This window comes from Arctopsyche grandis, chromosome 6 (assembly GCF_051622035.1).
Source record: "Arctopsyche grandis isolate Sample6627 chromosome 6, ASM5162203v2, whole genome shotgun sequence".
In the NCBI taxonomy this organism is placed as follows: domain Eukaryota; kingdom Metazoa; phylum Arthropoda; class Insecta; order Trichoptera; family Hydropsychidae; genus Arctopsyche; species Arctopsyche grandis.
Window position 1 is genome coordinate 20,971,266 of NC_135360.1, and position 25,415 is coordinate 20,996,680.

Sequence of the window (25,415 nt, forward strand, 5' to 3'; positions counted from 1 at the left end):
CATTGTGTGCAACCGGCGTCGCCTGGACGCACTACGTGATCACAATATTGATTCCGGAAAATTCTGAAAATCGAATGATCCTCCTCTTGTTTGAAAATTTTATTTTGATTTTAAGTATTTTCAAATTGAGTTGGGCTTTTGATTTCAGTAGCTAAGCGGTTGTTTATCAACGTGAAATCACCTTGGAAATATTAAGTTGTGGTTTTGTGTCACATTGCATTGGAGAAGATATGAACGGTGGAAATTAAAACTGAAAAGGAAAGTGAGTCGATTGAGGGCTTTAACTTTGGGAATCGAATGGTCTGAAATGGTCCAAATGGAATAGGTGAATTTTTATCAACTTTTTGATACATTATTTTTAAGAGCTATAGTAATTTTTAAAATGATTTAATGTACATACATATGTACTTGTAATTAAAAAAAAATAAACTAACGACGTTAGATGCCTACTTTTCTATATAAGATTTAGATAATTACACTATATTTATCTCATGAATGTGTATCACGACTCATTATAGGCATTACATTAAAGCGTGTATTTTCATTTCTCGAAGAAAGTCTCCATAAATGTAATCGATATATATATATATATATATATATATATATATATATATATATATATATATATATATATATATATATATATATATATATATATATATATATATATATATATATATATATATATATATATATATATATATGTATGAGTGGAATTTTCCATTTCGGACTCGCAGGGATCTTTTGTGTTTGCGGCTGGCTCTTACCTATTAAGAACTGGCTGTAGTTGCTAGTAAGAAAGACCATTCCTTTCTTTGTATTTTATTACTTGTTATTTTTTATTAATTCGCTACTATTTTAATGCTTAATTATTTTATATGATTGTATTAAATGTAATGCCACAATGGTCCAAACTTAAACTTAAAATAAAATATAAAATAAATTTTTGCTAGAAAATATAAAGTATGGGTTTTCGATAATAGAATTTATAAAATGCATCTCCTAAAGTCAGCAATTATATACATATGTATGTATTATATAATCTCACTATCCGTACTACAAAGTATCTTTATACTAACGAAATCAGTTTCAGTGTATTGATAGTGTAACGTACGCCGCGGATTAAGCGAATAGAAGCCCAGAGACTGTGACCGTTCAAAGATTATCTGTAACGGATATCTGTTAACGGATTAACTAAATGCATACCGTGCGACTGGTATAAGTGGGTTTTAAGGATTAGCGACAAGCTAAGTGCATGAAACAATGATTGCACTTCTCATACCGTGGGAATACATATCCGAATACGTGACTATACAGTAGGTAAACAGATTAGACGTCCTGAGAGACCGTGAGCCCGTTGTAAGTGGTTTTAGGGATTAGCGACAAGCTAAGTGCATGAAAGCTAAACAATGATTGCACTTCTCATACCGTGGGAATACATATCCGAATACGTGACTATACTGTAGGTAAACAGATTAGACGTCCTGAGAGACCGTGAGACCGGTGTAAGTGGTTTTAGGGATTAGCGACAAGCTAAGTGCATGAAAGCTAAACAATGATTGCACTTCTCATACCGTGGGAATACATATCCGAATACGTGACTTTACTGTAGGTAAACAGATTAGACGTCCTGAGAGATCTACCCCTTATAAGGCGGTACGTAGGCGATATCATGTCATTCTGGACTGAGCGGTGACAGTGCGTGTAACTCCTGAATCATCAATAAATGCTGTGAAACGACTGTTGGCCTTTTACTTGGATCCTCCACCCACCCTTACGCAACAATAGTAATTTGGATCAATATTTGACCTTTTGTATAACTTGATTATTTCCATTCCACATATTTTTATGACGTTGGTGTGTTCACGACGGTTGCTTGAACTAAAATAAAATAAAACTTTCTATGATCTAAAATTTTTGAAATTGTGTGTTTGGTTATTCAGTTGGATTTTTTTTGTCGATTTGAAAATGATTCGTGATAGCGCCAAAGCAATTAAATAAAATGGAATTGAAAATTGTCGCAGTATTGGCGCGTTTGATCAAAGCTCGTCGAAAAATGCTTTGCAATTCAATTGAGCGCTGATGGAATTGTTTTCTCGATCGATTTTTCGTCCATTTTTAACGAATACAAAGTGTATTTTAAAAGCAATAATTGTGAAGGAAAAAAACTGGAACAACAGACAAAAAATTCTAATGCAATCAAATTTTCTTAATTGATTCTTTTGTTTATATGGCGCTCGCGTTGAAGTGAAATTTACAATACCGAGATGGTTTTACATTTTTTTTATTCTTTTAATTTTGATTACTTTGAAACTGTGTCAACAGAAACAAATAAAATTTGCATCGAAATTGTTTACAGGATTGGAATTTTCAGCCGTTGCTATTTCGGTACGAACAAAGCAAAATAACAGTGACGTAAATGGAAATATTAAAAAGCGATGTGTTCATTATTATAGATTTTTTTTATTCAAAAAGAAAACAATCAGTTATAATGAAGGATAAAATACATAATTTTATAATATAACGTTTATAATATCATACATATATACGGTGTCACTTTTGTGTGCGAATCTTAAACCTCAACAGTTATTTTTATGTAACACAATCATTCGTCATAAATTTTTTACATACATTTTATATATATATATATATATATATATATATATATATATATATATATATATATATATATTTTTTTTTTTTTTATAATTACTCATATTGCAAAATCGTTATATGTACAACTTATAATATAAAATTTGTATTTCTTTCACAGTACTAGCACGACACTATCACCATGATGACGCTCAGCATCACCAAATATATTGGGTGTTTCGTCGACAGTTTCACACCCATCTGTATTGCGGCTGGTTGCTCACCTGAAAAAAATACACAGGTGGGTTAGAATTTTTATTTTAAGAATTTCCTCCTCATTTTTTCACTGTGGACACCTTGAGTCGAGAGTAAACATCATTACCCCAAACGCGGCTTTGAAGAGCGCTCACACCGTAAAAGATTGTATGTACGTTCAAAGTAAATATGACGCCTGGAGATTACACCGACTATGAGTTTAACGTTTAGAGCAGGGGAGGATAGCGTAAGGGTGGTTTGAGGGTTGAATAGATGGGGTTAGAATCGCAGTTTAGAGTTTTGGCAAAGTCGTAGGGCGAAACAACGAGCGCGCGTATGAGGATGGGGCGTGTTGTGGGAGTCGCCAGGACATAAAATGGAAAGATAGTCCATTTGGTCCCTTATCGTCCGGAACGTAGGACTAAATACGCATCCTAGTGGGGGGATGGGGTGGGTTGTATAAATATTTGCTCGCGAAAGTTCTCGATTTTGTGTTCGTTCGACGCAAAATACAATGGATAACAATACGGCATTGTCAACAAGGGATTAATCGCTCTTCGTCCGTTTGCGCAAGGACGCTCAATTTTCGCGGGATTTTGTCTGTCAAACTTATATATTTACATTATAAATGTACATATGTTGATATTTTAATGGTCTGAAAATAAATGTCAGAATAATTAAAATTACACAAACACACATAATTCATTTATAATCATATGTGAAATATCAGTTCTATTCCTACGACTAATTTTATTTATAATGTATCTTTTTTTGTATGTGTCATCTGATTTTTTTAATATTACATTTATATATATATATATATATATATATATATATATATACGTTTGATTACACGCAAACATTTTGCATATAATAAAATGGGTGCATGTACTATATATAGGTATTCATATAATAATAGAGAAGAAAAATCTAAGGATGAGACATAAGAATACGGATGAAGTGAAATGGCTGTGAAAAACGTAATTAATGTCTTAATTATCTCAAAGGGATTTAAAATAAAGTAATAGAGGTCAAAAACATGTGAAATGTATTGCGAAATGTGAATTACTCAACAACAAAAAATTAAAATAATTATAAAGATCATCTAGAAAGTGTAACAATAATGTTGATAAACACTAAATTTGGTTGTTTTAGATTTTAAAAATAGCCGTAAACATCAATGTGTCTAAATTTACTCTAGAAAGTAATGACGTGCGGGTGCGATACGGACATTGAACTTCAGAATGCTGAATAAGGTCCAGTGCTCTCTAAGAAGTATGGAACGCTGTCTAGTTGGCAACGAGAAGAGATAGAAAACGGACTTCTGTGTTAGAATTTTGACAAAGGTGGTCGATGTTAATGGTGACAGTAAAGAGATTTAAATGGAAATGGGCCGGTCACGTTGCTAGAAGATCAGACGAAAGAAGTGCTCGAATGGTACCCGAGAGAATGTAAAAGCGTGCAAGGAAGGCTACATGAGAGATGGGTGGAATGATATGTGCCTAAAACAGAGACGAATGGAAGCATGTTGGAGATACCTTCATCAAGCATTGGCGAAAAGGCGAAAAGGATGTGAAAGCAAGATGGGTTTATTTACTCACATGGAATTGTGTTAAATAAAATATTTAAAGTCACACTTTATATATAAGTAGAATATTGTAAATAGACGTACAGCTAGCAGTGAATGATGATGATGTACTGATAATATTATATTAGGTCGTCCCGAAATTAATGTCGTTTTTCATTATTATTTATAATTCATTATGATGTATATCATCAAGAGTCAACATTGGAATTTCGATAATTCATCAAGAGACAAAATTGGATTTGCTTCGTTATCCGCTTTTAGAGATGCTTAGTCCACTTCAAGGCTCGTCATCCAAGCTGAGATTGCCCGATTGAAATTTCTTAAACCAGTGTTGGCACTTCCTTACATCTAGTATATCGCTGTATATGTCGCAAATTAATTTTGAATTTTTGATGGACAAGTCTGTATCATTTTTTGTGGATGGGGTACAAAAGATGGGGTACAGAAGAAGAAAAAAAAACACAAAACACGTCTTCATTTGTCAACGAACCGAAAGAGACCTAGTCAAAATTGCATATTAAAAAAACGACATTAATTCCGGGAATACTTAATATATTCAAAATAACATGGGTTGATGCATGTTTGTACGGCAGGTGGTGTCGAATTTCTAAGGCTTCAAATATGTTTTTGGCATAAAAGCAGAAGTATGTACATTATTATAAAATGTATGTACATATTATATTTAAATATGTGGAGAATACGGAGCTTCAGATTATCGTTAGTGGTTTTAGCAGTTTTACAGGTGCGCCGGAAAGGGAAACGACGTTCATTAATATTACACGTGAAAATGCAACTGCAGTCGACCGTTATCATGTGTGCGCTAATTAGTTTGGCGCAAGGTGCATGTGATCTAGTTCAAGTTGCTCCAAGCCGAATAAATCTTGGCTGCATATAACATACGTATACTAGTAGGAGCTCGTGTAAGAGAAAAACATAAAATATAAATTACAATGTGGAAATTCGAGTCATTGAGTGGAATTACTGTATGGTGGATTGAGTGAATTATCTTTAATAATTCAAGTGTATGTATGTTAATTATAATTATAATTAAAGGTGTAGTGGGATCTGAAATATAATTATGAATGTATAAATACTTAGTCTTCATTTTAAAATTACTGTTCAATTTTATAGTACGATATACGTTTTAAGGTACAGCACAGCATCAGCAGTACGAAAAATATTCTTTCATATGTTGTATGTTACGTATTCGTAACAGCAAAAACCGACAAGATCTCTTCATATTATACAGAATTACATGTCACTGAAACGTATAAAGAAGAAAACCGTTTTTAATTTGTCGGCGTGAAGTCATAGTGGCGAGTGCACCCGTACAAACAAGTGCTGCTATGTGCATATGAATATTTTCGTGAACGTCATATTGGAACAATATTGAGCTATATTTTCGCACTCGACGTGTACTGCTGAACATTTATACTGGTATGCAATATGAAGTACAGTTTTAAGACAAGTTATTAACTATAAATTTTCTATCTAAAATATTCAACCATGATAATTATGAACACACGAAGTTGAATATTCAAAATATTATTTAGCATTTACATATTTTATAATATATTGTACTTTTAATGTATGTACATATTTAACATACATAAAATTGTCCATTAAAATGAATATTCGTATTTATTTTTATTTATTTATTTACCATACTTAGGGGAGGCGGCAAAAACGATAGACCCAAACGGTTTGACTTAAACATATATGTACGTATGTAAATTAAATGAGATGAAATTCAAGATAACAATAATAAAATAAAAACAAGATTGGGAAAAGTAAACATCAATAAAATAAAAGATATAAAAATAAAACAATAAAATTATAACTAAAAGAAAACGAAAATATAGAAACCAATTAAAATATTGGAAAAGATGAATTATAAAAACCAATCAATCAAAACCAACCAATTATTCTTTCTACCCTTTCAATATACATAGCATTTTTTTTTAAATTGAGGATTCCACGAACTAAAAGCATATATTTTTAATTGCCTGATAAAATATTTAAAAGTTTTTATTAAGATGTTAAGATGTTATATTAATTTGAGAAAATTGAATACACGTTTGATAATATACAAATATTATGATAAGTCCAAATTAATATGATAAGTTCATTTGAGGTCACAAGTAGTGGTGATAACTAGGTTTAATTGATGTTATACACAATTAATTAGATTGATATCTCACGTATGTGAATAATGATTTTATATTTATTTAGTTTAATTTCTATTACTTTTTTCTTTTGTAAATTACTGAAGAAAATATGATAATAAAACTTAACAAACTCTATTTTTCCAACTTTGTGGAAAACTTATTTGTTTTATAATACGCTTATGAAATATTATTTTAATAAAGAGGATCAACAAAAACAATAACAAATTTTGATCTTAAATACTCTTTTTTATTAAGTATAAAATAGTATCATGGCCTCAACTCGTGAACTTCATAAATTTACTTTTGGTTATTTATATTCAGTTATGTACATATGTATGTAGATATATACATCGAATTTTCGAGAGCGTATCTTAATATATGTATAATATGTAGAATATCATTATTTAGAATTGAACTGTCGCAGAATATTCGAATGATCTAGAATGAATGAATTAATGATCTAGATGTCAAAAGAAGAGGAACAACTGTTTTTATTCCCGATAAAGGTGGACGCTATACGTATATATGTATATATTTTGATATTCTGCATATGTACAATTCGAAATAATGTAGCTCTATAATTTGAGTGCCTACCATGTGCCACGCGCTCACATCATTCCTACCATACATAGCTGTTGGCAACCTTAAATAGAATTAATTCTACACAATTTGGGGGTGGATGCGAATTCGACAGAACGTGTTAATCTTACCGTTTAGCACGTGCACAACGACCGTGCGTGGGTTGGCGTTTGAGGGGCTGCACGTGTACTTTCCGGAGTCAGGGGCACGCGCCCTCTGGATCAGCAGGTACGAGGTGGTCACGTCTCCCTTCTCCGTTATAACGCTGACTCCACCCCTGGGGGAGTCGTAGTTTATCTCCTGTCAACAACAAATAGTGTTAGCGACACTGAAACCGACTACAAACACTACCCGGGGCTAAGCGCACCGCACCGGCTCTGCCACATACTCCTTGTGTATCTACATACTACATACATATTATACACGAAATCCACTCGTGTTATGTGTCTGCCGGAAGTGACGTGTTTCAGAGCTTTAATCATATGGTATATCTGCCCTTTCTGCGGTGTTTCAAATTGAAACTGAACGTGTCTATGTGTCCCGGTTGCATTCTTCCGGTGCTTTGCGGTTTGTTTCGTAAGCCGGAAATATAGATCGATCGTATTCAATTGCGAAACTTTGCGTCGATATATAGTATATATTTATAACAAATAAATAATACGACAATTTTGATGAAAATATTTTACAGAGGTAATGGATCAAATTTAAATACAATCAAGATTAAGTTGACTCCAATTGTTGAGCAACTCTTTAAACTTGTCTATGAATTGATGAAATGAAATGTATAAAAATGGATAAAGAATATTTGCGTGTGTTATATGTATGTTAGAGTGTTCACTGCAGTTCGTTCATGAAGATACTAGTTTGTTCATACACGAACTATCGGTTTTAGTCTAATTGCTAACAGTTAAATTATCTCCAAATATGTATACTCACCAGGGTTTGTAAGAAAGTTTTAGTTGTCAAAACCTTTGAGTATTATTGAGACAAAACGCAAGTATTTAAAAGGGAAATCTTACGGAAACCACATTACAACGTTGTTATAAATCCCGTTTCCGATTTTTTTTAAATATTGCAATTCATGGTGAGCATAGATACATATATATAGAGAATGCGAATGCTTAACTTGGATTGAATACTTAAGTGTGTGCATGAATAAACTATTTTATTTGCCGATTTATTATTTGCTATTTACTATTTATTATTAATTATTTACTATAGCTGTCCAGATTGGTTCTAAAATGAACAAATTAGTATATTCATGAACGAAAAAAAAATGTCCACTTGGACTGTAGCATATGCATTTAATTGTTTTTGATCAATGTGCCTCATTTTACTTTTTTATTAATGTCTTGATCACACATAGCCGTATTTTATATGTATTCATTTTACTGGGCTGGTTGAAAGTGTGTTAGAAATAAATATTTATAAAAACATACATTCAAATTGTATAAATGATAAATTATTGTAAAATTCTTATTCATATTTATTTCTATATAATATTTTTGAAGAATTAATTTACCGGTCGAAAGATAAAAACACTGAACATATGGAAATATTTAAAACATTAAAAAAACACATGCAGGTACTATATATGTTTATGGAAAAGTATGTATATATGTATGTTTATGGAAAAGCTCAAGATTGAAGTTTTTTATTTTCATATTTTAAACACCAGATACATACCTATGTATATGTACATTGATTTTCATAATTTAAATTTAATCTGATTATACATAGCCCTATCTATTCAAATTGTTATAAAATTTTATGGAAATTATGCTTTAAACATGTAATAGACGAGTAAATTTAAATAATCTATTAGAATTCAGATTAATTAATAAGTGTTTTATGATAAACCACGTTTAAACACCTCACAAATTTAATAAATTTTAGAGTAAAGTATAATAATTAAGATGTATTTTTAAATTAGCTTGGTAGCTAAAATATATATAAATTAAATAAAAAATAAAAATAAATAAAATCGTGTTTCAGTTAAAATTCAGAATAAATGTGCGTTCAGAAATTATATTTAAATATTTCATGAATAAATTATCAATAGGCACATAATAAGTTTAAGATTTGAGTTTTCGTAATTAATCATATATATAAAGACGGTAATCTGTGTGTGTGTGTGTGTGTGTGTGTGTGTGTGTGTGTGCCCTAACTCTCGCCGAACATAATGAACGAATCGATAAAAATCGATAAGTTCATTTTTCGATGAGACGACTTTGTCGCGACTCGAACCGATCACCCCAAATAGCCGGAATATAGGTCTAAATTGAGCTAATGGTCACGTGCATCACGCCAAATCCAATTCTTCATTTCGCCTTTTTTTTTAAACATTAATTGAAATATTCCTTCTCGCCATATAAAAATACGTAATTTTAATAATTTCATTCAGCGAGGTTTTGAACCATTTTTTTTATAGATTTATTTTTAATTAAATTTAAATTTAAATTTAATTTAAATTATTTATATTTTGACGATATTAGAGAAAAAAATTGATTTCATTCACCGCGGGCGCCGGGAATCGAACTTCGGACCCTTTATTTTTTTATCTATTTTTCGATCTACAAGTGATGGTCGCTTATCTGTGAGTATTGTTGTAATTTATTATCGTCGGTGCGAGACCGTCGTTTAACTGCGGTATTGTTTCGTTTCGTTTATATACATATATGTATATATTGTTTATTCATTTTTTTTTACATTACTTATTGCTATTGATGTTGATTTTTTGACGGGCTGTTGTTTGTTTGTTTTTGTTTAAATTAATTTTTGGTCAATGGAGAAATCGGTCTCCGTTGATCTTGATGGACTCCTGGTTGCCACTCACACGGCATTGAATGAAATTTCTGTTGGGTTATGGACCGCTAAGCTGAACAATGAATTCAGGGAGAAGGTGATTGCTTCCTCGACTATCGTCAGGGATGCGATTTCTCGCCTTGCGTTGCGTGCGTCCAGATGCGATGCTTTGGAGCGCGAGTGTGCCGAATTGCGCTCTCGCGTAAATGATGCTAGTGTTGAGGGTGCGCGCTCGTTCGCCAGGGTCGCTGCTGGTCCTCCTCCAATATCTAGGCCAGGAGTTAGCGATCGGAGTTTGCCTGCAAGACCACCTAGACCTGCTGTATTGGTATACCCTAAGGAGACAACTTCGTCTTCGAGTTCCGAAGTTACCAAGAGTTTGTTAACCTCTGCGGTCAATTTGACCAATGAGGGTATAGGCGTTTGGTCAGTGCGTCCGATCAAAAGCGCTGGCATCGCGGTTTATCCACGTACGGCTCTAGAAGCCTCTAAAATGGCTTCTTCGATCACCTCAAAAAGCAATTTGGGGTTAAAGGCCTCGGTACCTTCTGCCAGGAAGCCGCGTATCGAGATATTGGAGGTTCCAGGTGATATGTCTGACGGCGACTTGGTCTCGGAGTTGTTGAGGGTTAACGCTGTTGACTTCAGTGGCTCTGATGTCAGAGTCGTTAGAAGGGTAAAGCTTGGTACCAGAGGCACTGGTAGAGCGATACTGGAAGTTGTTCCTGCGTTGCAACATTTGCTGATCGCCGCCAAACGCATATTTTTGGGTTGGTCTTCTTGCCGTGTTAGGGACCATATAAGAGACTTTAGATCCTACAAGTGTCACGCATATGGCCATTTTTCTGCGAGATGCACTGAGAAAACCTGTACCTGTTCTCATTGCGCCAATACTGGACACGAGAGAAAAGATTGTCCTAAACTAGCTGATAAACCGACTTGTGCCTCTTGTACGCGTCTCAAACGTGAATCCAAACATAGGACTGGTGGATCGGATTGTCCTCTGTTCCGACGCTTTATGGATATGGAGAATGCTCGTACTGACTATGGCGCATAATTACAATTTTCGTTTCGGGCAAATAAACTTGCGAAGATCTCGTGCGGCTACAGCTCTTATCTCGCAGGTGTGTTTGGATCATCATATTGATATTTTGCTCATCCAGGAGCCTTATTCTACTGAGGGTAATATTCGTGGTCTGGGGCGACACGTTCGTGTTGTCACTGGACACAAATCTACGGAGTACCCTTGGGCAGCTGTTGCTTTGTTTTCTCCTAATATCTCTGTTCTCTCCTTAGACCATCTGTCTGGATCACATTGTGTTTGTGTAGAGCTGTCTCTCAATGGTTCTTCTTTTTATTCTATTTCGTCTTATTTCCAACCATCCATCCCTGTTGATATCCATATTCAGACATTAGATAATATTTTGTGTCATCTGCGGCCTACTTCTAAAAAGATCATCATTGGTGGTGATCTTAATTCTTACTCCCCACTTTGGGATCCTTGCCCCACAAATGATAGGAGGAGATGCGTTTGGGGTAGCGCCCTTGAAGACTTTATCTGTCAAAACGATCTATATATCCACAACAACAGAGATGATATTCCGAAGTTTGAAAGTCCTGCTGGCTCTTCTTATATTGATGTCACTTTGTCTTTGGGTTTAGATGCAGGTGATATGAAAGATTGGAGGGTTCATTCGGGAGAAACTCTGAGTGACCATAACTTAATTACTTTCGATGTAAACTTTGATAGTCCTATTAATTTTGTGTCTGGTTTGCCCTTACCTTTTCGTAACGGCACCAATCTATCTTGGATAAATTTCAAAACTCGTCTCTGTAATTTCTTTGACATATATTCTGCTGCAAACAGTTGCCCTGATTTTTGTGCTCCCGATTTGTGTGCTTCTGCAATTAACCTTGCCACTATTAATATAGCACAAGATGTCTTTGGTAGAGTTGGTGCTGTAGGTAGGCGCTCTACTCCTTGGTGGAATGACTACCTGGCATCCCTTAAATCCTTAGTCAAAAGAGCTATACGTAAATTACGCTCGGCTAAGCGTCGTGGTGTTGGTTCAGATTTGTTAATGCCCCTTGGTATCGAGGTTAGAAGAGCTTCTGCACTTTTTAAGCGTCAAATTTTGGTTTCCAAAAAAAAGTCTTGGGAGAATTTTGTTAGCTCGCAAGCAGGGTCGGGACCTTGGGGACCAGCTTATAAGGCCATCACTAGGGACCCCGCTTTTATTATGTGTGGAGTTCGTAGTCCTCTTGATGGTCACCTTGCTTTATCTAGTAGTGAAGCGGTTAATAATCTTGTGAATGCACTTATACCTGTTGATCGTTTTGACAATGATCTACCTGCTCACGTTCTTATACGTAATATTGCTTCTTATGTTACTGAACTTAGTTGCTATGAAGACCTCCCGACTTCGGAGGAAGTTAGTGCGATTTTTAATAACCTGGCTAGGGGTAAGGCTCCTGGAGTTGATATGATAGGCGGAGATATTGCCAGAGTTGTTTGGTCGGTGGGTAATTTTGAACTTCTTAATGTTTATAGAAATTGTTTTAAATTTGGAACCTTCCCTAGTTGCTGGAAGGTTGGAAAATTGTTTGTCATTAAAAAGCATGGTACTGATAGACTGGCTAGTGACCCTAAGGCTTATCGCCCTATCAGTTTGTTGCCTATTCTTGGGAAGGTCCTAGAGAGGTTAATTTCGAGTCGGCTCAATAGTTTCCTTGACGATAACTCTGTTTTATCCGGTGGTCAATTTGGATTTAGATCGCGAAAGTCTACTGTTGATGCAATTCGCTGTGTCTTGAGGGAGTCTTCGGACTCTCCATCCAAGTATGTAGTTGCTGTTTTGTTGGACGTTGCTGGAGCGTTTGATAATGCATGGTGGCCCATGCTATTGATCAAGTTGCGTCTGCTGGGACTGCATCCGAATTTACTATGCTTACTGCAGAGTTACTTGTCGGATAGGAAATTGGTTTTCGAACTTGGAGGACAGGTTGGTTTCAGGGATCTCTCTATTGGATGTCCACAGGGCTCCGTTTTGGGACCTATCCTTTGGAACATTCTCGTCAATGACCTCTTTACAATCAATTTGCCGGAGGGTTGCAGGTTGGTTGCGTATGCTGATGACATCGTGTTGTTAACGCACGCAAAGTCCCGTGTTGAGATGGAATGTAGAGCTACTGCGGCACTTCACCTTCTAGACGATTGGGCCTTAATTAACAAACTTTCTTTCTCGCCCTCTAAGTCCAAGTGCTTACTATTAAAAGGTTCTCTTGTTAGAGCCCCTAATATCAAACTCGGAGACTGTAAGATCAAATTCGTCAACGAGTACACGTATTTAGGTGTTGTTCTCGATGTCGGGCTTACATTCAATGGTCATATTGGGAAAGCATTAGATAAAGCTAAGGTTTCCTTTGGTCGTATTGGTCGCCTTTGTGGTCGCTCTTGGGGTTTGGGTTTCCATGAAAAACGCTTGGTATACGATGCTGTGTTTGTGAACTCTTTGACGTATGCATCTAGCATTTGGGGTCATCGTGTCGAATTAAAGACGGTCCGTCGTACATTAAATAGTGGTCAGCGTTTTCCTCTGATCGCTCTTACCCAGGCTTATCGCACTGCGTCTACTCACTCACTACAGATTCTTGCGGGTACATTGCCACTTGACTTGGTCGTCCAAATAAGAGCTGCTCGAGAAAAACTTCGTGGTGGGTTAGATGCTTCCGTCTCAGGCGTCCTTTTCCGTGCTCCTAATCAGTCACAGTGCGATGATCCTCGATTCTGGCAAAGTTTGAAGTCTGTTATTTTAAATTGTGCTATTTCGGCTTGGCAACTTAGATGGGATTGTTCCTCTAAAGCTAGACAAACCTATTTATTTTTTCCGAGGGTCACTTCGCGCCTTGAGCGTGATTGGCTGTCGCCTAGTTTTTGGACCAGTCAATTTTTAACTGGTCATGGCCACTTTAACGGCAAGCTCGCATCTATGGGCTTGGTATCTGAATCCTTTTGTCCGTGTTCTTTTCCAGAGCAGGATGCAGATCATATTCTGTGGTCCTGTCCTGGGATGGAGGCTGAGAGGAGGGTTCTGCTGGACAGCGTCAGGGGTTCTCTCACTGGCCCCCTACATCATGGGGATCTAATAATGAGTAAAGCATCGTTTAGAGCTTTCGAAAAGTTCGCGGAATGCTTTGGGAAGCTGTGTTCCCCTGGATGCTACTACTCCACTTAATTGCAAAAGCATTTATGTGTTGATTTATTATTATTATTTTTTTTAATATTATATTCTGTGAATGTGTGTGTGTGTGAGTGTGCGTTTGCTTTTTAGGTGAGTGTATGTATTTGTGGTTTATGTGTGTGTGTATGTGTGTGTGTGTGTGTATGTGTGTATATATATGTGTGTGTGTATGTGTGTGTGTGTGTGTGTGTGCTTGCGTGCTTATGCACGCATAATCATGCGTACATGTATGTTTACTTGAGGTGTGCGTGCATTCGCACGGCACATCTCAGGTTTTGTTTCCTACCGCATGCGCGCTTTATGTGTTCATGCGTTGTTGTTAATTTTGTACTTGGTTGTGTACAGTGTGGTTTTTTTATTAGAGCAGTGATGTGCGGTTGTTCTTGTGCGATATTCATGAACAACCGTCTCGTTCTCCGACGAAAGGGTCTCTTGGACTGTATTCGTCGGGGGGGGTGGTGGCCTCATGTTGAGGGCTTTAAGGGTCAAATTCCGTGACCTTTAAAGCGGGCTTAGTACAACCATTTATATTATTAAATTTATCGAAATAATATATGAGTCATACACAGCGCGTTGAAGAATATAGTAAATACACATTTTACATTTGCAATAACGTCTCAATGTTCCCGGGAAAGTGGCGCGTCCCGCGTCGCCCTTTTCCCGGGAGCGCTTGGCGCACTCGAAGGGTGGTGTAATGGGGCGCGAGCTAGATACGCCGACGCTCACGAGACGTCATAAGGGGTGGTTTTTCGTAACGGGGGTGTCAGGGGGTGGTTTTACCCAAAGAGCTTTTCAAGAAGCCCGCGGCAGCTTTTAAGCTTTTGTTGTAAGGAGCGGCGTCGTCAAATCCGGTGCCGGAAATGCTCGCGCTTCTACGCTAAAAATTAATTAAGTTTTCGAGCAAAACAACAGTCCGTCTGTTGATTGTGTCGATCAAATTTTGAGAAAATTCTAAGAATTTTCCCGGGCACTTTGCGTTATTTTTGTTATTTGGGCGCGCGCATGGGATTTTAAATGCGAGTTTGTAGTATTATTCAATATGAGATCAAGAATACTTCAAAAAACATACATATTTTTATAGTATGATAAGCGAATTTGTAAGGTTATTATTTTTTCAAGATATACATACATATGTTTTATATTTGATAGACAATAAACATTTACTTTATTTTTGTATATTACATGTAAACACAATTTTGTAATTTGAAATGTATCATATTTGTTATTTTAAATATGGGAACGGATACAAATATAATATTTGGAAAAATGCTATTTTGCTATATGGATGTATGTACGTATAAATGGATGGGGGACTATTTAGAAATTACAATATATAAATATTTCAATAAGTCTCATATGTAGTTCGTTTGGCGTATACATGCGTACATGAAATCTTGTTATACTTATACAATTAACTATATTTTCTGAGTAATAAAAAAAGAAATTGGTTGTACACATTTCAATTTTTATACGATAATTTTTAATTTAAGTGGACAGGTTTCCAGCTCAAAATTTTATCACAATAATAATTATTTCTGCCTTTATTAATTAAGTTTTAAATATGTAAATGATATTATTTTATTTCATATGAAAAGAAAATTTTTATTTGCTTTTAATAAAAAAATAAAAACTTATATTCCAATAGCATATAATTTATGAAAAAAATTGCAACTGATATTTTTAATGTATATTTTCAATTTTAAAATTCACTACATAATCAATTATAAGTATTTTATGGCAATAAATTATTGAAATCAATAGAAAAAACATCTGACTATTGATTCAAATACTCACTTTGAGTACAGCAATACTATGTGGATTCTGAGTTAAAGACTACAAAACCAGAAAACTGTTATAATTAATATAATTTTTTTAACGCTCATATCTCATAAACGAGGGCAAAACAACAAAAATCATTAAAATATTCGAATATAATTAGTCAAATTTAGTGAAAATTGATTAGTCTCCGTTTTGGTAATTTTATTTATTGGTCAGTGCTATTTAATATTTTAACTAGCATTGTTAACTGACCATATGATATTCCTCACTATGATGTTATTTTGCTATGTATGTCATCATATTATTACTATTTTCATGTTATAACTTAACATTGAAAATATTTTTCTATTTGTGTTGATAAATTATATATGTATGTACATATGTATATATGTATGTACATGTAAATGAATATATTCAAAAACAAATTACTTTATATGCTCGAGAGAAGACGAAGAGGTTTATTTTCATTCTATGTAATGCTCGAAGTATGTTAGGTAATATTTGTAAGGGAAAGAACTAATAAAATATGAAAGAATGAAAGCATCCCCACTCTCCTTATGTATTGCAACATTGTGGCAATGTTTATTACACAAATATTGACTGGACCTAGTGAAGAGGGAGAAGCGTATGTATGTATGTATGTATGTATGTATGTACTATCTTTCTCGCTGTTATTATCCTCCTGTCATTTTCTTTTTTATCTGATTTATTACCTACATACATCGACCTAAGAGAATACGCATTTTATATCGTCGGATATACATTATTCGCAAACAAAAATTAATCTTTTGCTCAAAAAACACGGGTATAAATGCGACAATCAATAAATTATATCAATGAGATTTAAAATCTATCGTCTGTAATGTCACAATGTAATTAATAGATTCAAGACGGGAAAAATGTTCATTTATTATTCCATTGTTTAATTCGATTGGCTCGTTAAAATGGGTCACTTTCAAGAGCTCAAATTCATTACTCTAATTAACGGAACGCTTAGATTAAAACGTCAAGTCGCATCTCACCCTAAAGAAGGGTAAAAGCGATTACAAAACGGAAAAAAGAGGACTCTAATTAAATGAAAAAGTGTGCGAATGCGATGAAGGACGATAGTGAATGTTTATTGCGTTGTGGAAATTATCAAGGGCTTTAAGGTTAAGGGGTCGCACGAATTCGTTAAATTTGGCGCCAAGGGTCACCGAATTTTAGACATTTTATCACGTATTCGTTTAAATTGGAATCTGAGCATCGTCTTTTGAATATGAAAATGATAATTTTAGCATTACCACATTGTCGTGGGTCCAAAATATGTGCGGTGGAGGCTCTGGAGAGTGTCGAACCACGCACGTCAAGTTGAGGGTGCTTCCTGTATTTATGTAGAGGTCTGGACCGCCGACTATTGTGGTTATTGGCTCTGTGTGACAAACAAAAATACATATAAGATTATACATTCAACATAAATTTAATTCAATTGAATATTGTATAGAAAATATATTCAAACAACTTTGAATTTCATTGATTATTTAATTACATATTACAATTATTAATTTGAAAATTCATCAAAAAAAAAGTATTTGATGTTATGTATTATATAATCAACGAATTCGATTGCGTTTTTGATTCGATTGCGATTTCATTTCCGATTCCCGATTCCGATTTCAGTTCCGATTCCCGATTCGAATTATATTTCCGATTTCTGTTTCGATTTCCAATTCCAATTTTAGTTGCGATCTTCGATTCCTGTTTCAGTCCCGGTTCCTTATATATATATAAAAAAAAACTATTCACTGTGTGTGTAATTCATTTCTGATTGGCTGTAGTTATTTCCTTTTCAATTCAAATAAATTTAATAAAAAACAAATGAATGTTTAATATTAGATTATCCATGTTTAAGCGGTTTGTATTGCAAATACCGAGCGAAGCCGGGTTAAACCACTAGTAAGATATTACTTTATTTTAATTCGTGTATCAATTCCTTTCCGTTATCACCCGTTGAAATTAACGGGTACAACATAAGTTATTAATAAATCCGTTTTCAGAAGAAACATCGGATATTTATCATGAAATCCATTTTATGTACCATTTATAAATTTTACATACGTTGTTTTTTTTTTTGTTGTTTACTTTGTTTTGTTGTTTTGTACGTGTTTTGTTGTTTTGTACGTGTATATTTTTCTCATGCATAATATAAGAGCGTATCAATCATGTAATTTGAACATAATCAACGAACCACCTAGGGATTCCAAAAATTGTGATATTAGCTATTACCGGGTACTATCGTAAAAAAATATCGCTATTGTAGAGTATTGGTTACCTGTATTGATTTATTTATTTATTTTTATTATTTTTTACATAGATACATATATACCAGGAAAGCTTGACAGGAAGACCCCAATACGCCTTCCTGGAAATTTAATTACAAACAATGCAGCATCTTTATTACACAAATCACTGTATTTCGAGAAGCGAAATTATCAATTGATGAAATAATCCATTGAGACATGGATTTGTAGACATGTAAATAATTTTTTACAAATTCTACATACAATAATACAGGAGATTTGTGACAGCAGGAAGAATAATTTTTGCCAATTTTTAAGGAACCGTTTCAACAATGATCAGATAAAATCGGCAAACTCTGATAAGAAACGATTGACTTGGATTCCAAATCTAACCAGCAGTATATTAAAGATTAGCCCGGGATCGAACCCAATAGTCTCTTGGTGCTAAACATAAACGCAACCACTGAGCTAACATGCTGGCTGAGTAATTAGTGCAATTTAAGCAATTAGTGCAATCAAATTGAATTAATTATCAATAAATTATAAAATAATTAATTGTAGGGTAATTCTCGGTTGATCAATAATTACTTTTAATCAATTACTTAAATTAATTTTGAATTAATTACAAAATAATATGTTCAGTCCTTCTTCGTATACTTTTAAATATACATATGTATGAATTTATGTAGGCAAACAATTGTCAAGTAAAAAATATAGATTTCCGAAAAAGTTGGAAGGTGACGAAGCTTCTTATTGTTAATAGTCTTCTTATTATTATAAATAGGGTGCCCATATTTCCCAGGACACGAAACCGAATGCCCCGCAAATAAATCCCCCCTCTATATTAAAAAATGTGTTTCACGTCCAAATTTTTTTTTATTTTTCCCTCAAATGACTATTAATATTGGTGAGGAAATACAAATATTTTACATTAAAATGTACAATCCTTGTGTACAAGGAAATAAAAACAAGAAATATAAATAATTTTTTTCTAAAACGTATCAAATCAGCAAATAAAATAGCTACAAATTTTCCAAAAAGATATTCTTCCTTTCTTTTAATTGCAAAACTTATGTGGAACTCAAAATTTAATTTCTTCTTTTGTAAGTAATACAATTTTTTTCCCAGAATGTATGTACATATGTACATACCTACGTTTTTCTTAAAAGATGAAAATGAAACAAGAAAAAAATAAATACGTAATAATATAATTTGTAGTAAAATATAATATTATATTTTAATATTCTATAAAAATAATTATAAAGAATTTTTTTTTTTTTGCATTAAGTAATTTTTATTTTTAGAAAGATTAAATGATAAACAAAATATTTAATTATACATTCCTTTAAAATTTATATACTGTACTTAGGTAATGGTTTTTTTATATAATAATATTTGTTTTTGGGATATAATAAAATTCTTCTGTGCAACAGTGGATAGACAAAACGGGATAAATCAAACAATTTTATGAAAACGACTGGACGAACGCGAATTACGTAAAAAACGGAACTGTCCCGGGCAAAACGGGACTTATGGCCACCCTAGCTATAAATGAATGTATGTATTCGGAAATATTTTTAGGTGCAAGAAAATAATACACTTAAGGTCAAAAAGTATGTTAGATGTTGACTCATTCTTTGATTAATCCATACAAACTAGCCTACGCAAGTTTTTCTTCTACATATATTAAAAAAATTAATTAACATAAATAATCATGTTTTTTTGACCGTATATATAAATAAATAAATAAAAAAGAAAACTATTAAATTTCTATAAAAAAAACCGATAGAATCGGTTTCGTTAGTACCGGAGTTGGAATACCTAATGCCGTCGAATCTTCACTTGTTTCACATATTCTTAAAAGTAATGTTGTTTTAATGTGAATTAATCAATAAATTGCTTGGGTTTAATTGTAGAACAACAAACGTCCTAGTTCGAAAATTTACCATTCAATTGTCATTATTGCTTTTCATATTTGATAAGTGAAGATATTAGAATAAGCAATAGTTTGAGTCTTTGACGTATTACTGTGAATTTACTAGAAGTCGCCAAGAAAATTAATTGCAATTATTATAGATCTTGCTCTGTTTAAATATGAAAATATTATCGGAATAAAAGAAATAATATCTCTTCATTAAATTTTAATAAAGGGCTTAGTTCTACGTCAAAATATATATTGATTTGTTTGTTCCTTTGAACTTAAATTCTTTGAGCAAAAATATAATATTATAATACAGTGCGCTTGTCATACGAAAATTTCATATTAATATTTACCAAGTAATTCAAATACATGAGCCATTTTATTTCAAAGTAACATAAGTCCACTTTTTTATATTTCGCAAAACATTAAATATATTGTTTTACGTTTAACAATATTTTAAAGTACTATGATACGTGTATTCTCCAATTCCGAGATTCTGGACATATCGAATTAAAATAAGTGATAACAGTTTGTGAATTAAGTCAAACAGAAATAGTGTTTTTGGAACTGAAAATTAATCTTCCACCATTTTCTAATATTACGGCTCATATTTATATACATACATACATACATACATATGTATGTACGTATAAACGTTACACAATACAAACCGTTACACACAAATGTCATTGTACTAAACGGTACTTACAGTTTACGAGACATCGATTCATAATACGTTTAGTCTAATAATAATTTATTTCATACTTACGCAAACATAATTGGATCACGAAACCATCTCCTTAAGCTGAATGCGTCAATACAATAGCTCTATGAATTGAACATAAACAGTTGACGATCGAAAATTAAAGGATGCCATCATCAAAAATGAATTCATATCGTAGTAAAACTCGAGTAATCGCCGTATACACATATGTATGTACATACATACATATATTACAATGAAGCCCACTATACAATATGAAAAATGGAATTTTTTAACGATTCATTGTCGCGTGTCATGCTTCAATTTTCTGCAAAATTGAGCGGAAAAATCACAGCGGGACCTAGTCGATTGCACTCTTACCCCATCCCTTCGTTTCCCACCATCCCCTCATTGCATACAGCACCGTTTATTATTTGTCTGAGCATGGATAATGGCATTTTCCGCTTCGACGAAGGCCACCCTTCCTTTTTCCACACCCACGAAATTCTTTTAAAGTGAATTTCTGGGTATATTTGCGAAACGACAGTGTTTCACTACCCATATACACATTTACGAAAAGCTCGCATCACGCTAAAATACAATTTGTGAGGAGCTTTCGCGGTCTGTTCCAAATATTGGGAGATTTTTTTTTCAACTTGGTCGTTTGTGGATTTGAACTCGTTGATATATCATTGTGTTTAGGAAGCATTTGGTGCAATGCGGTGTGTGCGATTCAAATTGGTGCAAACACGCTTTTTTTGTGCAAATTTATTAAGCTTTGAATATTCCGGCAGAATGATCAAGTGCTGAAGTGGTTTTTTCTTTATATTTATGTCTCATAGATATTTGTATTTGTCGTCCTGAATGAAAGAAAGCTTCAGGAAGGGAAGATAGTATTAGTATATTATTTGACATAAACAAATAATTGATTGTATTTACAAGTTACATCTATGTATGTACATATGTATAGTATTCACGCGTCTTTATTAATTAACTAACTTTGTATCGATTTAAATAAATTAATAAATAAAATCTATGTCCATTTATTTTAAAAATACTTATTTTAAGCTTTACTGTGCTAAAAAAATCCGCGAGCCACTGTTGCTAGACTCCATGCATCCAGCTAAAAATGAGTGTTATAAGTTAAGATAATGCAAAACCTGCGAGGTTTATTATTGTAATTAGCTATGAAAATAGTTTTATAATGTATTAAACGTCGAATAATATAAAATAAGTTCCATTAATGGAAAGCCATCATTCTCACACTTACCGTTGAGCGCAGCGTACTGAACTTTCCACCAGAGTTTGCCAATTTATCTGATTTCATTGTTGAAACGGTTCCAAACAAATTTTCAACCTATCCTAATTTGTCACCATTATTTGAATATAGTTTCTAAATTTTAATGATTCTGTAATAAATTTATATAAAGTATGTACATACATATGTATAAATAAATTTAGCTAAAGGTGTCGCCTTGGGGCAAAACCCGTAATGAAACCATGGTAAAACAAATTCAAATTTAATGTGCGGATATGTATATATTTATGTATATCGCTTATATGTATATATTTAGTTATAGACAGTGATATTTTTTTTAAAGCATATTTTCTTAATAAACATTTTCTTTAAAGTCAATTTCTTACTGTTACAATTGTACATATTAGGATTTCTTATTTTCCGGACGTTTTCAATTCTCTGGACAAGCGACGGAGCTTAGACTCATTCCTGGGAGTCCCGGAATCCTAGGAAAATTGATGCAATATATATATATATATATATATATATATATATATATATATATATATATATATATATATATATATATATATATATATATATATTCTTTTAATTTAATTTATTTTTTATTAATATAAAATTCTATTTTTCAAATCTATTTTTAATTATATTATTTACAAAATAGTTTTATTTATTTGATATTTAATTCTTCTCAAATACTATCTCATCTTTATCAGAATCTAAATTTCTTCCATTGTGGAATCATCAATATAAGAATGATACACCCGCTTCATAATAGTTTTTTCATCGTAGAACATCGTAGATTTGCATTTATTAAACGATTTAGATTACGTTTTGATTGAAATTTTTTTACGTAAAATTTCTATCCCGGGTTGACCCGGGCAGAAACTCATACATACATACATACATATGTATGTATATGCATGTAAGACGTTTTATGTTAAAGGATTAAACATATCATATAACAATTTATAAAGCTTCGTATATACATATGTACATAAGCATACATAACCAGCAGTATGGCTCGGTGGTTGTGTTTATGTTTAGCACTGAGAGTTTACCGGGTTCGGTCCCGTGCTAATCTTTTATAGTGATGGTCAGACTTGGATATTAGTGACTCTAAGTCGATCGTTTCTTATCAGCGATTGCCAATTTATCTGATTTCATTGTTGAAACGGTTCCTCCATCAAATTGGTAAAAATCATTCTACCCGCTGTCACAAATATCTGAATTTGATTTATGTACAATATGTAAAAATGTATATACAAGTCTAAATCCATAAATGTTTGTATGAAATAATTATTTAATTGTTAATGTCGTGTTCTTCAGCCTCTCGAAATACAGCGATTTATGTAATAAAAATGCTGCAATGTTTGTAATTAATTGTCTAGGAAGGCGCATTGGGATCTATCTGTTAGGTCTTCCTGGTATATATCTATGTAAAATAAAATAAATCAATATACTTATGTATATCTCGGACTTAAGCTAATACTTGAATCCACGTTTACCCCATATTATGAACTCTGCTTGTTGTCAAAGCGTAAGCTTGCGCGAAAGCTCACCGCGAAATAAACCCATAAAAGAGAGTCGCAGTGTCACGCGGTGGAAGGGATGAAAAATAAATTTATTAGCGTGCGCAGATAAAAACGCGAGATTGAATGCAAAATCCAGAACCGCGCGGAAAAATAACGAGAACATGGGGGCGAAAAAATGCCAACTCCACTATGTGTGAGATAGGAGTGTAATGCTGAAAATTCACAAAGGTCGCGGTGTTCAGCTCTCGGTCATAATGATGCAAAAAAAAAAAAAAAATACAGATAGAAGGGGAGCATACAATAAAAGTGCTATGATTTCGCCAACTCGTTCATATTTTTGTTTCTTTTCGTTTTTTGGAAATATTCCCTAGTACATTTCGTTTCGTGCGAGAATATACGGGCGCGCATCAGAGCGAATCGGATATATGCGATTGAATACACTTATCTCGGTTGCGGCTAAGTGTAGTAATGTTATTTATGATTTTATCTCATAAGAGAGACCAATCCTATATATTTATTATATCGATTTTCCTGTTTTTGGCGAACACGTTGCTACACCAGTGCTAAGGGACATTAATCATTCAGACGTAGAACGGAGAATAGCAGCTGCGACTATACGCAGAAACTTCGAAACGTCGAAAGCGTGAAATTGTACATAAATAAACGCTTGTATATTCGAAATACCGACGAAAAAAAAACTAAGCACTCTTATAATACGTAAGTGCTACAAATATTAAAACGCGTGAAAGTTTCCGAAAGAAAAAAGAAAAGCTGTATCAATATGAAAATTCTCACTTACATACATATGTATATAATTTTATATGAAAATCAAATGTACATTATTTTGAAAGCGATTCCAGCACTCCTAAAATAAATTAAAAACTTTTTGATTTATAATATATGTATGTACATATATAATTTATATTGTGAAGAGATGACTCTTTCATCGAGAGTGAATCACCACAATAATGCAAAATGCATAGTTTGGTTTCACATAACTTACAAAATGTTAATTTAAAGCGACAATGGCTTCAATTTTGGTAAATTTCATTTGCTAATTGTCTCGAAAAATTATATTTATCATTGTTTGCGTAAGATTTATTTTAAGGGTAGGCGGATGAGTGCGTGCTCAGAATGACGAGTCGAAAATTTGCCATCGAAACGTTTTACATTTACATATTTTCACTCTGTTTTATTTAAATTGCGTTTTTGAGTTTAATATCTTAAAAGATTACATGTTGCTTCTTTTTCGCATATATTTTTCAGTGACAGGATTGCATGTGGCATTTAACTCGAGCGTAGTATTGTTGTGGAGTCTTTTTCTCTCTCTCCTTTCAGTTTCAATATCACTTACTGGGGTTTCATTGTTTCATTGACCTCGTAGAAGACATTCAAGAGGAAAATAGACGTTGTAGAAATGTTCTGAATTACATTCAATCAATGTCGCGAACAAAGCTAAGCCCCGTACAGATTTAATTCAATATAAATATATTCAATGCGAGTCCAATTTTGACTGCGGAATTTATTACGGGTAACCAAAATTAGTATTCCAGCAAGTAGCTAGCGAGTGATGAATTTTCATAAGATATGTTTTCATAATACATGACTCTTTTATAGTTACAACTTATTTCATTGTCTTTATATACATATATACTACCCGGACTGTGTTTCAATTTGACCCATTATAATATTTAGGTTTATTTTTACTAAAG

The 25,415-nt window shown here is 33.3% G+C and overlaps 1 protein-coding gene across 1 annotated transcript in view; it reads right to left on the reverse strand.

Annotated features, from left to right (window-relative positions):
• Nucleotides 1-2,705: 2,705 nt before the first annotated feature.
• The window catches only part of LOC143913150 (neurotrimin-like), a 40,686-nt gene continuing 17,976 nt past the window's right edge, over nucleotides 2,706-25,415 (reverse strand). The window contains exons 5-7 of the mRNA XM_077432780.1: nucleotides 17,291-17,418; nucleotides 7,314-7,482; nucleotides 2,706-2,876 (exon numbers count right to left, since the gene is read on the reverse strand). Coding sequence (XP_077288906.1) covers nucleotides 2,776-2,876; nucleotides 7,314-7,482; nucleotides 17,291-17,418 — 398 coding nt within the window. The 3' untranslated portion in view covers nucleotides 2,706-2,775. The remainder of the gene's footprint in view (nucleotides 2,877-7,313; nucleotides 7,483-17,290; nucleotides 17,419-25,415) is intronic.